Source organism: Fringilla coelebs, assembly GCF_963513975.1.
Source record: "Fringilla coelebs genome assembly, chromosome: 12".
In the NCBI taxonomy this organism is placed as follows: Eukaryota; Metazoa; Chordata; class Aves; order Passeriformes; family Fringillidae; genus Fringilla; species Fringilla coelebs.
Window position 1 is genome coordinate 20,163,827 of NC_140038.1, and position 12,166 is coordinate 20,175,992.

Here is a 12,166-nt window from a genome sequence, read left to right on the forward strand (position 1 = left end):
ATACAACTTCCTTAGAAGTTGTATAATTTGATATTTAACTTGAGATAAACAGCTGGGACCTGAGCCTTCACCAGGTCAGTGTTTTGGGCTACGCAGCCTGCTGTGAAAATGGAACAAATCCAACTTAAATTTTCATGAAGAATTACTCTTTATTTGTATTATGCAAATAAAAAAACATGTGTCCCAAGATCAAGTTACTTTCAGAAGCAAAAGCACTGCAATGCAAGTGATAATGCTTAGTACAAACTGTCTGTCAAGTTGGGGATAAAGTCAGGGCCAACACCCCAAAATCAGTTCTGATCTGATCTTGCAGGGTGCTTCTCACACCTTTCTTTGGACTAATCAAGTTGATGTTTAAAGTGTAGTAGCTGCCTTTTAGGATACTTTCACCAGCAAGTTCAGTTGTGTAGTAACTGCGTTTTGGGGAGGCCAAAATCCAAGAGCTGCCAATGGCATTTTTTTCTCTCCTCACATGTACCAAATAACTTCCACCCATCATCCAACACCATCACTGGGTTTGTGACACTTTCCACAGTTTTCAGGTCTGACTAAAAGCCACCACAAACGAGCTATGTTTGTTTAGAGAGCACTGATGCAAAACTTCCCCATTTGGATAGGAAGTTTTTCAAACAGTGATTGAACAGGCCAGAAGAAAATCTGAACCGCTTGAGCCTTAATCTAGAGAAGCTCCCAAAATGGAGACTTCACATTCTCTCAGTGCTGCTACTGGAAAAGTCTGTCTGCAGAGGAGCAATGTTGTGATCATAGGCAGCATATTCTGAGGCTCCAGTACTTGCCACTTTGAGCTGCTGGGCCGCGTGTGTGAGCTGGAAGGCGGCGTCGGGGTGGGCGGTGTCGGGGAGCAGCGTGCACTCCCGCTCCAGCATGTCTGCCACGCCCTTCAGCAGCTCCAGGAAGCCGAAGGCCAGAGCTGCCTTTCGCAAACGATTCAGCTCCTGCAAAGACACAAAACCCCTTTTAAAGCCACCCCTTTTAAAGCCACTCCAAGCCTCAACATCAAATGTAGGTTTCCTGTATCTGTTTTTTAAAGGTGATGCTACTCACAGTGCAGCTGCCAGAAACTGCCCAGCTGCTCGTGGATAAAAGTCAGGGCTGAAGATGATAACAGTGGTCTTCCCTTGATCCTTTTCTATAAACCTCCACTTCTTCCTTTTGTGCATTCAGCTATTGTACCTGCCTGCTTTGTCTGTGTCCCAGTAGGGCTCCAGCTTAGGCTTCACTGACTGACTGCTGCCTTTGACCACAGTGTCCAGTAAAAGGTAGATATATTGATTTTTTCTTCCCTATAAACTGAACAATGCTTATATGCACTTAGGCAGGGTATTCATTCTTCAGGTCTCTGGAGGCTGCAATACCAAACTGCTTCAGCACTAAGCTTGCAAGAGGAATAATTACCTCCAGCTACAGTCTGGTTATGGGTCATTATGGTGTGGCCAAATGTGCCTGGAACTTTCTCTGCTTCAGTTGTAGATAAAATGGAGGAGACATGTTCAAGACTCAGAATGACATCAGTGTTCCTATTCCTCTCTGTTCTCTGTTAATTTCTGCCTGGACAACAGCATAGAAGTTCACCATGGAAGTAGCAGAGGTCATGAGGGGCACTTGTAGACATGACACATCTGTGCCAGAAAATGTAGTGCCAGACCATTGAAATGAGACCCCCTTGTCTCACCTAACCAGTCTGTAAGTTTTTACAGAGCACTGCAAACCTGAACAGAACACACTGTGGTTTCTCTGTCAAATGCACCACCATCACTATGGATCAAACTTGGCCAGCCTGGAATGTTACTCACTTTATAGAAGGTTTGTGTTTTTTCAGGGAGTTTCCGTGCATTTCTCAAGATCTTCTGTACATCTGTCTGCAGAAAAGAGAAAAAAAAATTCCAAAAATCTTGGGAAGCTGCAGAACAACCCCCAACTCTTTATGGATAAATTATCCTGACCATTGACAAAACTGCAGCTCACAAAGGCTGAAACATAACTGGTAATTATACTAAATCAAATCAACCAAGCCAGATGCTCTACTGGAGACTCAGCTCTCATTAAACAAACTATGCTTTCTGATTGCATTTTAATCATGACATTGTAAAGAGGCAGTGTTTATAAAAATGAAAGAAAAGCAATAAAGCAATTACACTAAATGGGCAAGACATGCACAGACTGCAGTTCCTGCTGAGATGGCTCCTGCTGCTGCAGGTAAAGCAGCACAACCTGGCTCATTACCTGGAGGCCACTGGGTTTGATCCAGACAGTGACATTCTGAGCGTAGCTGCGCTTGTTCTTGGGCTGCAAAGGGAAAGGGCTCTTGTTGTCATCCTCTCCATAAGGATTTTCTTTTGCATCTGGGAGAAAAAAATAAATTATAGACTTAGCAACTAAGAATTGCCAAGATCATTCACACATCACTGAATGGTTAAGAGTTACTCAGAGGAGTGTGACCAGTACCTGAAATGGGGCCAAGCTGTGCCATCTTCCCCAGCCATGGGAGGGGCTCAGGACCAGGTTCAAAGAGTGACATCATGAGGTTTGATTTCTTCTTGCTATCAGCTTGTGAATAAAGCATTCCATACCACTCAGGCCTGTGGAAAAGAGCAAACCCTCAAAGGCAGAAAATCTTCCACCCCTCTGCATAGAATGTGCCTCCCTCTCACTGTGTGGAGGCTCAATGTTTGCAATTTGTACTGACAGAAACAAATCTGCAATTAAAAATCCACAGCTTAGTCTAGCAGTGCAGAGTTCTGCACAGAATAAAGATATAAATAAGCATATTTTATAAATAAAGCCTAAATGAGCAAAGTAAGAGATTTTTCAGGCAGACATCCAGCTCCATACCCCAACTGGACGAGAGCCACCATGCCTTCCACTTTCAGGCTGCCGTGTAATAAAACACAGAAGTTGGGGATTTTCCCAGCAATCTGATTAGCTGAATTCTCATCTTCAGTGTCATCTGTGATCCCAGGTCCCACCTCATCCCCCTCTGGGGAGGAATCAAAGCAAACAGAGAGAAAACATGAGAATAAAATCAAACACAAGAGATCTGTTTCCATGACACCACCCTTTACTGTCTGCCTGCAAGAGTTAATTAATACTTTTGTAGAACAAACAGCTGCAGAATGAACTGCTTGGGCAAAGTGGCACAATAATGATACATAAATGTTCCACTGCACTGTACTCAAGGGCATTAAATATTCATCCTGCACCACATATTTCATGCCTTATTATTATTCTGAACTGTAGGTTTAGCATGTTCTATTAATAATGATGTTGTAAGGACCCTGGCCCCTCTATGAACTGCACAAAGAACACAGTATGCGAAATAAGAGAGCTTGTGGTTAAGGTTTTAATTTTAATGCAATCACACAAATATGACATCTGGTATTTTGATAAAGCAAAAAAACCCTGTGCTTCCAGTCCAAACCTCATTACAAGGGAAGCTTAAAGTAGTTTTTGCTGAAATAAACCCAACTTGCTCACCTCTGTTAAGTGCAATGGGAAGTACCAAGTGTCTGGATAAGACAGGAGGGCTGGAAATGTCTGCAATATCGACAAACCCAACAATTTCCAGATCTGCAGGGACACAACAGATTTAAATCAGATTAAAGACAGTTTAAGTCATATTTGGAAATAACTGAAATGTATTCAGAGGCTTTTTAACATCACCACCACCAGGTTTTTTGAAGCAATGACTAAAGGTAGCACAAGAGAACCCAAACTGAACTGGAGTGCAAAGGTGTTAAAAAGTTAGAAATACTTATATGTGTATAAAACACATAACTTTTGAAGATGACTTTCAGCACACACAGACTGCTGCCCATGAGCTGTGCTGCTGGACAGTTACAGAACTGAGCACCTTGATATTTACACTGTCCACAATCCACTGCTGTCTTTTAAATTCCAAAAGAGAAAAAGCTGCTCGTGGGAGCTGTGTCCACTAACAGGAGGGCTGGGAAGGTTTTTCTTTGCACAGTTTTTTTTAAAAATAATTTCTCCTCCCTGAAGCTTATGAGGGTGTTCATGGAAAGCAGCCCGTGGCTGTCTCCCAGTCTCTACCCTTAGAAATTGTTACCCTGAGCTCAGGAAGTGCCTCTACCCTACTCCAGCCCTTTAGCCAGGTACACATGGATGAAGCAGGATGATATTTTTGTTCCCTGGTGCCATACATACACCAAAAAATTACACACTTGGAGACTGATCCTTGCAGAAACAAAGTGGATGAGGCAATAATTTCACAGGATGAGAGGTGGTAGTGAAAGGGCAGAAATCAAATGGCTTTTAGTAAAAAAGCAATCAAAGACTTGTTACCTGTATTAATTGCTTTAGGAATGGGGTCTATTTCCTCATCTATAATGAAAGGCTCTGGTCTGGGAAATACTTGCACATCAGATGTTAAGTGGCCACACTTGAGGACAGCATGGAATGGTGTATAAGCCAGGTCTATTAGCTTTCTAGAACACAGTTATTAAGGAAAACATAATACATATTAAATGAAAATAGTTTGTCTAAAGCACACTAATTTAGCTCCCAAACATTTTTTAACTACAGTTAATTCAATAGTTCTAGCAGTGCTAAATTATGAAACAAAGCAGCATTATCCCACTCATGGAAGATGAACAATAATTATGGAAATTACCATCTTCTATCTGCCAAGCATAAACAGATGCTACAGTTTGGTTACAATGACTAAATAAATATTGACCATAACCAGTGAAGGCCAAGATGAAATTACAGTTAACAAGATCATAAAATTAAAAAAAAAGTTTCATTAGAACATCTCATATCACCAGATTTCTTATTGTATTTGTTTTCCTTTTGAGATACCAACTGGGGACCTTCCCAAAGTTCTGCTATCTACAAGTGTGCTCACCCAAACATGGACTGCACATTCTTCAGGCACAGGGGGCCATCAATGGTGAAAATCTGCCCTTCCCCATTGTTTAAATCAATGAGCCGTTCCAGGCAGTCTAAGGAATCTGTGCTTTGAAGCTGCAGAAAAAGAAAGGGCAATATTTTTGTTGAGTGTTCTTTTTATTCTCTTTTGTACTAACCAGTATTTTTAAAGAAAACATACAGAACACAGCAAAAAGCATCTGATTGGATGCTCCCATGATTTTTTGTTCTCTCTCTCCTTCCTAAATAAACCAACATTCTTTGTCTCCCAGGCAATGTTCTCTTAGTACTTATCAGAAATAGGTGATTTATTTTAAATATTTATTTTAAATATTTTCCCAGTTATTTTGAGATGTTCCCAGTGCTTCCATCCACCAGCTTAATCAAAGGAATCATCCTTGACAGAGACCGTGAAGCTGAGATATCTAATTGATGCCTAAGCAGAAAACCCTTCTGTGAAGGACACAATAATACAGGTGTCAAATCAAAAGCAATGCTATTAATAAAACTTAATCTAATGACTATTAGTCAAATAGGCTTCTTTTTAAACAAACGTTTATGCAGCAGAATTCTAACTCCTGTGAAGACTTTTAAAGCTGGGATTGAAATTTGCAAGAGAAAGAGAAAGGAGGAAGAAAACTGACATCTTTCCTTCAAAACTAAGGGAAGGCGTTTTGAACACTGGCTTGGAGACTTCAGTTTTCCCCTTCACATTTCTACATTCAGCTACTGTGTCTTACGTGTTGAGCATCTTTGCAACACAAGTCATTTATTCAAGAACTTAACTGTAGATTAAGAAGAACCCCAAAAGCATTCAATGTAATTAATGCAGTGGTAATATAAACAGAGACATTAAAATTCCATAATATTCCCCAGGGACAAACTGACATGATTTATAAAGACTATGGTAATAAAGCAGTAGCAGTAGATAATAACAGTGCAATAACAAACTTTAAATTCTCTTTCACCCAATAACTAAGCACCAGAAAGTCAACTAAACCTTAAGCACAAGAACATCAACACAATGTTTTGTGCTGACCTGGTCGTTAGCTCAGAGAAGACCAACAATTATCCAATGCAACAAAGAATAAGACATCACCTCTTCCAGGTTGGCCATGCACATGACATAGAGCTTGGACGGGAACGGGAAGGGCAGTGGGAACCTGTTGCTGTCGCTGCGCTGGCTGTGGGTGGCCAGGGAGTGGCGCAGGGAGCCCCTGCCGATGCCCAGGCAGCCGTCGGTGACCAGGACAACCTGCGGGGACCGGGGACACGTGGGACACTTCCAGCTGCACCGCGCGCCCGAACACCCACACACTGCAGGAGCCTTCCTGCAGCACCCGCTCCCACCAAACTCCCTGCTCCCAGCGGGTTTCCTCCACCGAGCTGGGCAAAGAACTGCTGGCGAAATTTCCACAAGGAACCCCACATCAAGGAGAAATTGAAGACTGAACCCTCGTGGTTTACACGGTGTGAATGGTAAATCAACGTTTTCTTGGCATTAGGTAATTACACCAAAATCTGAATCTCATACATTTCATTTTTAAGTGTACACTAGAAGCACAATGGCTACACAGCCAAAAACCAGCCCCTTGCTGCTGGACTCAAGGATTCCAGGTTTATTTTCAGAGGGATGATAAAGCCCATTTCTTCTGCAGAATCTGGAGAGAACTCAGCTTCCACTACAAGCCACAGAAACATCAAAAAAGGGTAGTATTAGTGATCTTAATGCTTTGCAAATACAGCTGCAGTAGTTCTGCTCACATTTTGCAGCAGAACTACTATATCAAAACCACACTTTTCCATTCAATTGCACATCCAGAGTCAATCCCTGTGGAAACCTGCACTAATTACACTGAATAATGGGATTATTTACACTCAGCTGTGACCCAGCTTTCAGAGGAGTAAAAGAGCTGCTCCTTCAATGCTGCATGGCAACAGCAGGCATGATTTCTGGCTGCTAGGTAAGAAAAATCAAATCCAGTTGAAACTCCACATGTAATTGCTACCTCCAGATTTGTATTCTCCCTGCACCCTCAGTCTCTCTCACAGTCTCCTCAGAACTGGTGCTCACCAGTGATGTTTTCCACTACTCCAAGGCTGCACAGGACATTCCTCAGTGCCCTCCATCACCCCAGCACCTAAAGTGCCAGTAAAATGAGCTATGGCACAAATGAGAGACAAAATAGTTGAGGTCTAATCACAGCTTGGTTTTCACAGCTTTCTTGTTGCTTGCTTTCTTGTTTTTTGCTGTCCCATGGTGCCTTTTGTCCGTGCTGGATGATGAAGCACTGCCTAACCAATAAACCTCTATCCTTTTTCTCCTTAAGGAATATTGCTTCAGCCATCTTCCCAGCTCACTGAGCTGCAAAATTGCTGAACTTAAGTGTCTCAGAAAACCAAGGGTTAAAGCAAACTCTGCCATAAAAGGCAGCAGATTTGGAAGGCTGAGAGCTTGCAGGGCTGAATGGGGGGTGTGAGCAGCTGCATGGCAAATGACTCATTTGGGAGAGAAGTTAGATCAAAACACACTCAGCAGCAGCCCCACCATGTTGGTTGAGAGCTGGGATTGTTACAAGCCCTGGAAATCATCAACCACTGGAGGGGAGAGACTCCTGATGTGGGACTACACCCTTTCCAAATGCAGTGAGGCTCCTGGGCCAGCAGACTGCATCCAGATCAAAAGCAGGCTTGCACAACAGCGCTCCTGAGCCACAATTTACAATCCACTGCACTACAAGAACACACTGGGCAGGAAACAGTCTCCTTTTTTTTGCTGCTGAATATTTTTATAAAGATCACCTTCTGTTCATATAGCAGGTTTAGCCAAAATACTAATTCTTTGTGTTTTTGCACAAAGCACGCCTTGAGAGCACTCTAAACTTTCAAATTACATTTACATTTCTATGTGCAACTCACAGGAACAGAATCAATCACAGACTCACAGGATGGTTTGGCTTGGAAGGGGTCTTGAACATCACCAAATTCCAATCTCCCTGCCAGGGATAACTAAACATGCAGTGAACTCAAACCAGTGCAATCAGCCATACCTGGCAAGGAATTGCTGCCCCCCACTCCTGCTGGACAATATTGCAAACCCCCAGCAGCGCCGACTCCAAACAGGTTTTGTCATAATCATCCATGTTACTCAGGGCTTCCTGCAAAGACAAACACACAGTCACTGCTGGGGGAGCATCCCTGCCAGGAGACACCCAGCAGTCACTCCTGGCTTTGAAGGAACTGTAATATTATCAACACAGCTCTTTAAGAGTGAAAAAAACACCTTTGCATGTCTTAAAAAAGTGAAAACCCGAGGCAACATATAACAGGAAACATTTAGCTGAGAAAATCCTCACAGGTGTCAAAGCAGAGACCACATGGAGTTTGTTTCAAAAAAACTCTTTGGCAGAGAGAGAGTGACAAACCCAAAACTCACATCTGCATCCATAAAACAGCTTTTCTCCTAGAAATGAAAACCTCACACTTCACACAGCATCACCAGGGTGCAGCTGTGAGATGAACTTGCTAAAGGAGCCTGGTTGGGCTCCTGGCTTGCAAAATTCCTCAAATGAACTCTTAGGGAAGTGAAAATTAATCAGAGAGGATGCACTGGCACTCTCCTGCCAAACTGCAAACACAACAGAGAACACTTTTGAAATCTCTTTGCCCAATGGAGAAGCCCAAACCATGGTGCCCTGTGAGAGCAATGTGTCATTTCCCTCTGCATGTGAGGGTCAGATATAAATGTAGAAATTTTACTGGATTCAGAGGCTCCAGTGCCTTACTGCACTCATGTGAAATTTCCCTCTTGGACTTTCCCCTTTCCATTTCCTCCTCCCAAATTCCCACCACATCTGCGAGGCCTAAAATCACTTATTCTCACTCTTGCACTGTTTTGACCTCTACACACTCTCAATTGCAACTTCTCTCTACCAAATCACTTGACCCAAAGCCTTTCTAAATGGTCCTGTCAGCTACACTGTTTATCAAGAGCAAACCAATAACTGAGCATAAAAACAGGGACATCACAGACCCACTTGGGGAGCTTCACTAGGCAGCCCTTCCCTCCATCCCATTTTAGAGCCAATGAGCCACACCTCAGTGCTCACCTGCAAAGGTGCAACTGGCAAAGTTCAATGTTTCAAACACACTGATTTCACCTGCCCTTAAAGTAAGGACAAACTCACTCAATTCCCGATGTTGTGCACAGGATGATACCAAATCACACAACTTCACCCTGCTTGGGTGGCATAACTGGCTGATTTTTTTAAAATGTCGACTCTTTACTGCTTTAGTGTTCACAGCCCCTACCTGGAGCGTGTTGTAGTCTCTTGTGAAAGGCACCATCAGCTCCCAGAGGGATGAAAACACCACCAGGGCCGTGAACTCCAGCTTGTAGTTGGTGGCCATGTGCTCGAAGAGCATGGTGAGCCCGTGGGCAGCCAGGTGCTTGCGCTGGTACTCCTCGGAGCCCTCCACCGACACGGGCCGCGTCATGGACAGCGACACGTCCATCACCACCACCGTGGGCATGGCGAGCCGCTCCTCCGCCGCCCTCACGGACGGGCTCGGCCGGGATCACCTGCCTGCGGCGGGAGGGAAGGCACAAATCGCCGCCAAAGCCGCGCCCGGGAGCCGCGCGTCTCGCCCCCTCACGCTGACCCCGGGGAGAAGCGACAGTTACCCGTTCGGCCCTCAAAACGAGGGACTGAGCACAGGTTAGGTGAACGCACGCTGAACCCCACACGGCATTGCCAGCCGGCCGCAGCGCCAAGGCCCGGAGACGGCAGGAGCTGAGCCTCGCTGGGGAAAGGGCGCGGCCCTGCAGCTCCGAGGGCGGTCGGGCAGGGATCCAGCCCTCCCTACGAGCCTTCGCCCTCAGCGGGGCTGTCCCCGGAGCGCTCCCGGGCCGGGCCGGGCCGAGCGGCGGCGGCGGGCACGGAGCGGGGCGGCGGAAGGGAAACGCTGCTGCACACCCCGGCCCGCCGCGCCGCCATGCGTCCGGCACGGAAAGCGTCCCCCCGGAAAGCGCGGCCCGGGCGGGAAGGGCCGCGTCTCGCACGCGGTCCGTGAGGGCTGACACCGCGCGGGAAGCGGGAATGTGGGATGGCCGTGCTGGGGGAACGCGGTGCCCACGTAAAACAGGAGCACAAAGGGGCTATGTGTGGAGAAAGGTTTATGGATAAGCATCCCGGCTGGGCGGCGCGCCTCCTTCTCCCGCTTCTGTACGTGTGGGAGTGGGGGGCGGGAGGCAATAAACTCCAGTGCGAAACTGGGCTGTATCCTGAAACTGTGTGTTCAGACAACGGTTTGCTTTAAAATTATCAGAGAGGCACAGAACAGTTTAGCTGGAAAAGCCCTCTAAGATCATCAAGTCCCACTGTTGCCCCAGCATTGCCAAGGCCACCATAAGCCGTGTCCCAGGTGCCGCATCCATCCGGCTTTGAATCCCTCCAGGGATGGCGGCTCCACCGCTGCCCTGGGCAGCCTGCTCCAATGCTGAACAAGCCTTTCAGCAGAGACATTTTCCCAATATCCAACCTAAACCTCCCCTGGTGCAACCTGGGGCCGTTCCCTCTCCTCCTGTGCCTGTTCCCTGGAACACAGCCCGACCCCCCGGCTGTCCCCTCCTGGCAGGAGCTGTGCAGAGCCACAAGGGCCCCCTGAGCCTCCTTTGCTCCAGGCTGAGCTCCCTCAGCCGCTCCAGACCCTTCCCCAGCTCCACTCCCTTCCCTGGACATGCTCCAGCACCTCCGTGTCCTTCTCACCATGAGGGACCCAAAATCAAATCACACATTTCTAGTTCCCCTGCAATAAATCTGACTATTAGATTGCTGTGGTTGTTAAATCCTTGGCCAGGGATGTTGTTATTTCTTCCCCTGTGGAGCTGCACCGTATCAGTGCCACAGAAGAGTCCCAGGTCCCTGCTCCCTCCCTCTGCCTCAGTGCTCCTGGCACTGGCCCTGAGGGATTTTTTCCAGGAGTTGATGAATTTTAAACCTCGCTCTGGCACTGCAAAGGGGTCACGTACTGTGGCAAAGACCAGCAGAGCTGCTTGTCTGGCATCTGGCCTGGCAGCCATAGGAGATGCCTCCAAGTGCAGCTCCATGCTCGGTGTTTAAAAGTGTTTGTAAATGTGATTTACCCGCTGCCAGGGCCGGGAGGGTGATCCATGGCCATGGCTGGTGCTCCAGTGCAGGAATTTGTGAAGGGGATAATCACCTGTCCTCACACTGAGAATAACCTGTGGTAGCAGACAAAGGTATTGGCTTCAGAGATAGACCCAAATCTATACAATACTATTTAATCTTCTTAGGGGCTGTGGGTATTAAACTGGATTGGGAATTCCTCCACTAACATGTCCTTCACACCTGACCCGCTCTTGTTTTAGGACTCTGCCAGCAGAGGAGACATCCTGAAAATGGGATCATTTTCACCTGCCTCTCTCTGCAACAGCATCTCCCATCTGGCTGTTAAGTACCAAAGAAGCTTCCAGCACTACACCCAGCCCCTGGAACTCCCCTTCCTCCTGGACAGACCTTTGGAAGGTAGGCTGGGGAGGTTGGTGTGCTTGCTGGGATTTCGTGTTACTGAGACAGGAGGTCAGAAAAGGGGTTTATCAGGAATTGACCTAAACTTACGAGACTAGAGAAACAATTCTTCTGCATTCTTCTGGTCAGGAGTTGTGAAAGGCTGCAGAGCTCTCAGAACTGATCTTACCTTTGGATTTCTTTCTGCTTGCAAAACATCTTTTAAGCAGCTTGTTTTGAAGAGAAGTAAAATCAGTATTTAAATAGGAGTGTGTGCATAACTGTGCTCCCTTTGTGCCATCCTTTTAACTCTCCTGTCTTTGTTAGGGAAAGTTATTTTCTCTTAACCTGCCATTTGTTATACCTGTTGTGCTGTTCTGCCACATGTATGTTTATTTTCTTTTTATGTATGAAAAGCAAAGCTTGTATCATCTATTTATCTAGGTACTCCCATGACCCTCTCTTACTGTTGCCTTAGTGATCCTCCCAACTATTTAAATTAACATTGCCTGTTTTGCAAGAAATTTAGGCTGATAACTTCCCTGGGTGTTATGCAAGAGGGTAAATGTGTGATAACTTGCATGAAGAGCTTATCTGAGAATGGTTTAGAAAACTATGATTCACAGCTAAAGAATAATTCACAGCTAAAGAATAATGTAACATGCCCACTCAGGGGAAAAAAATAATCCATGAAGAGTGTCATTCTAAGGTAAAACATTCAAGCAGTG

General features: G+C 45.7%; 1 protein-coding gene across 1 annotated transcript; it reads right to left on the reverse strand.

Annotated features, from left to right (window-relative positions):
• Nucleotides 1–135: 135 nt before the first annotated feature.
• INTS14 (integrator complex subunit 14) lies at nt 136–9,872 on the reverse strand. The gene is made up of 12 exons (XM_084213519.1): nt 9,593–9,872; nt 9,220–9,494; nt 7,959–8,066; nt 6,008–6,163; nt 4,886–5,004; nt 4,324–4,466; nt 3,496–3,588; nt 2,854–2,998; nt 2,467–2,600; nt 2,245–2,363; nt 1,815–1,880; nt 136–956 (listed from the first exon to the last, which is right to left on the reverse strand). The coding sequence occupies exons 2-12, from the start codon at nt 9,439–9,441 to the stop codon at nt 705–707; spliced, it is 1,557 nt and encodes a 518-aa protein (XP_084069645.1). The 5' UTR covers nt 9,442–9,494; nt 9,593–9,872; the 3' UTR covers nt 136–704.
• Between the last annotated feature and the right edge of the window lie 2,294 nt (nt 9,873–12,166).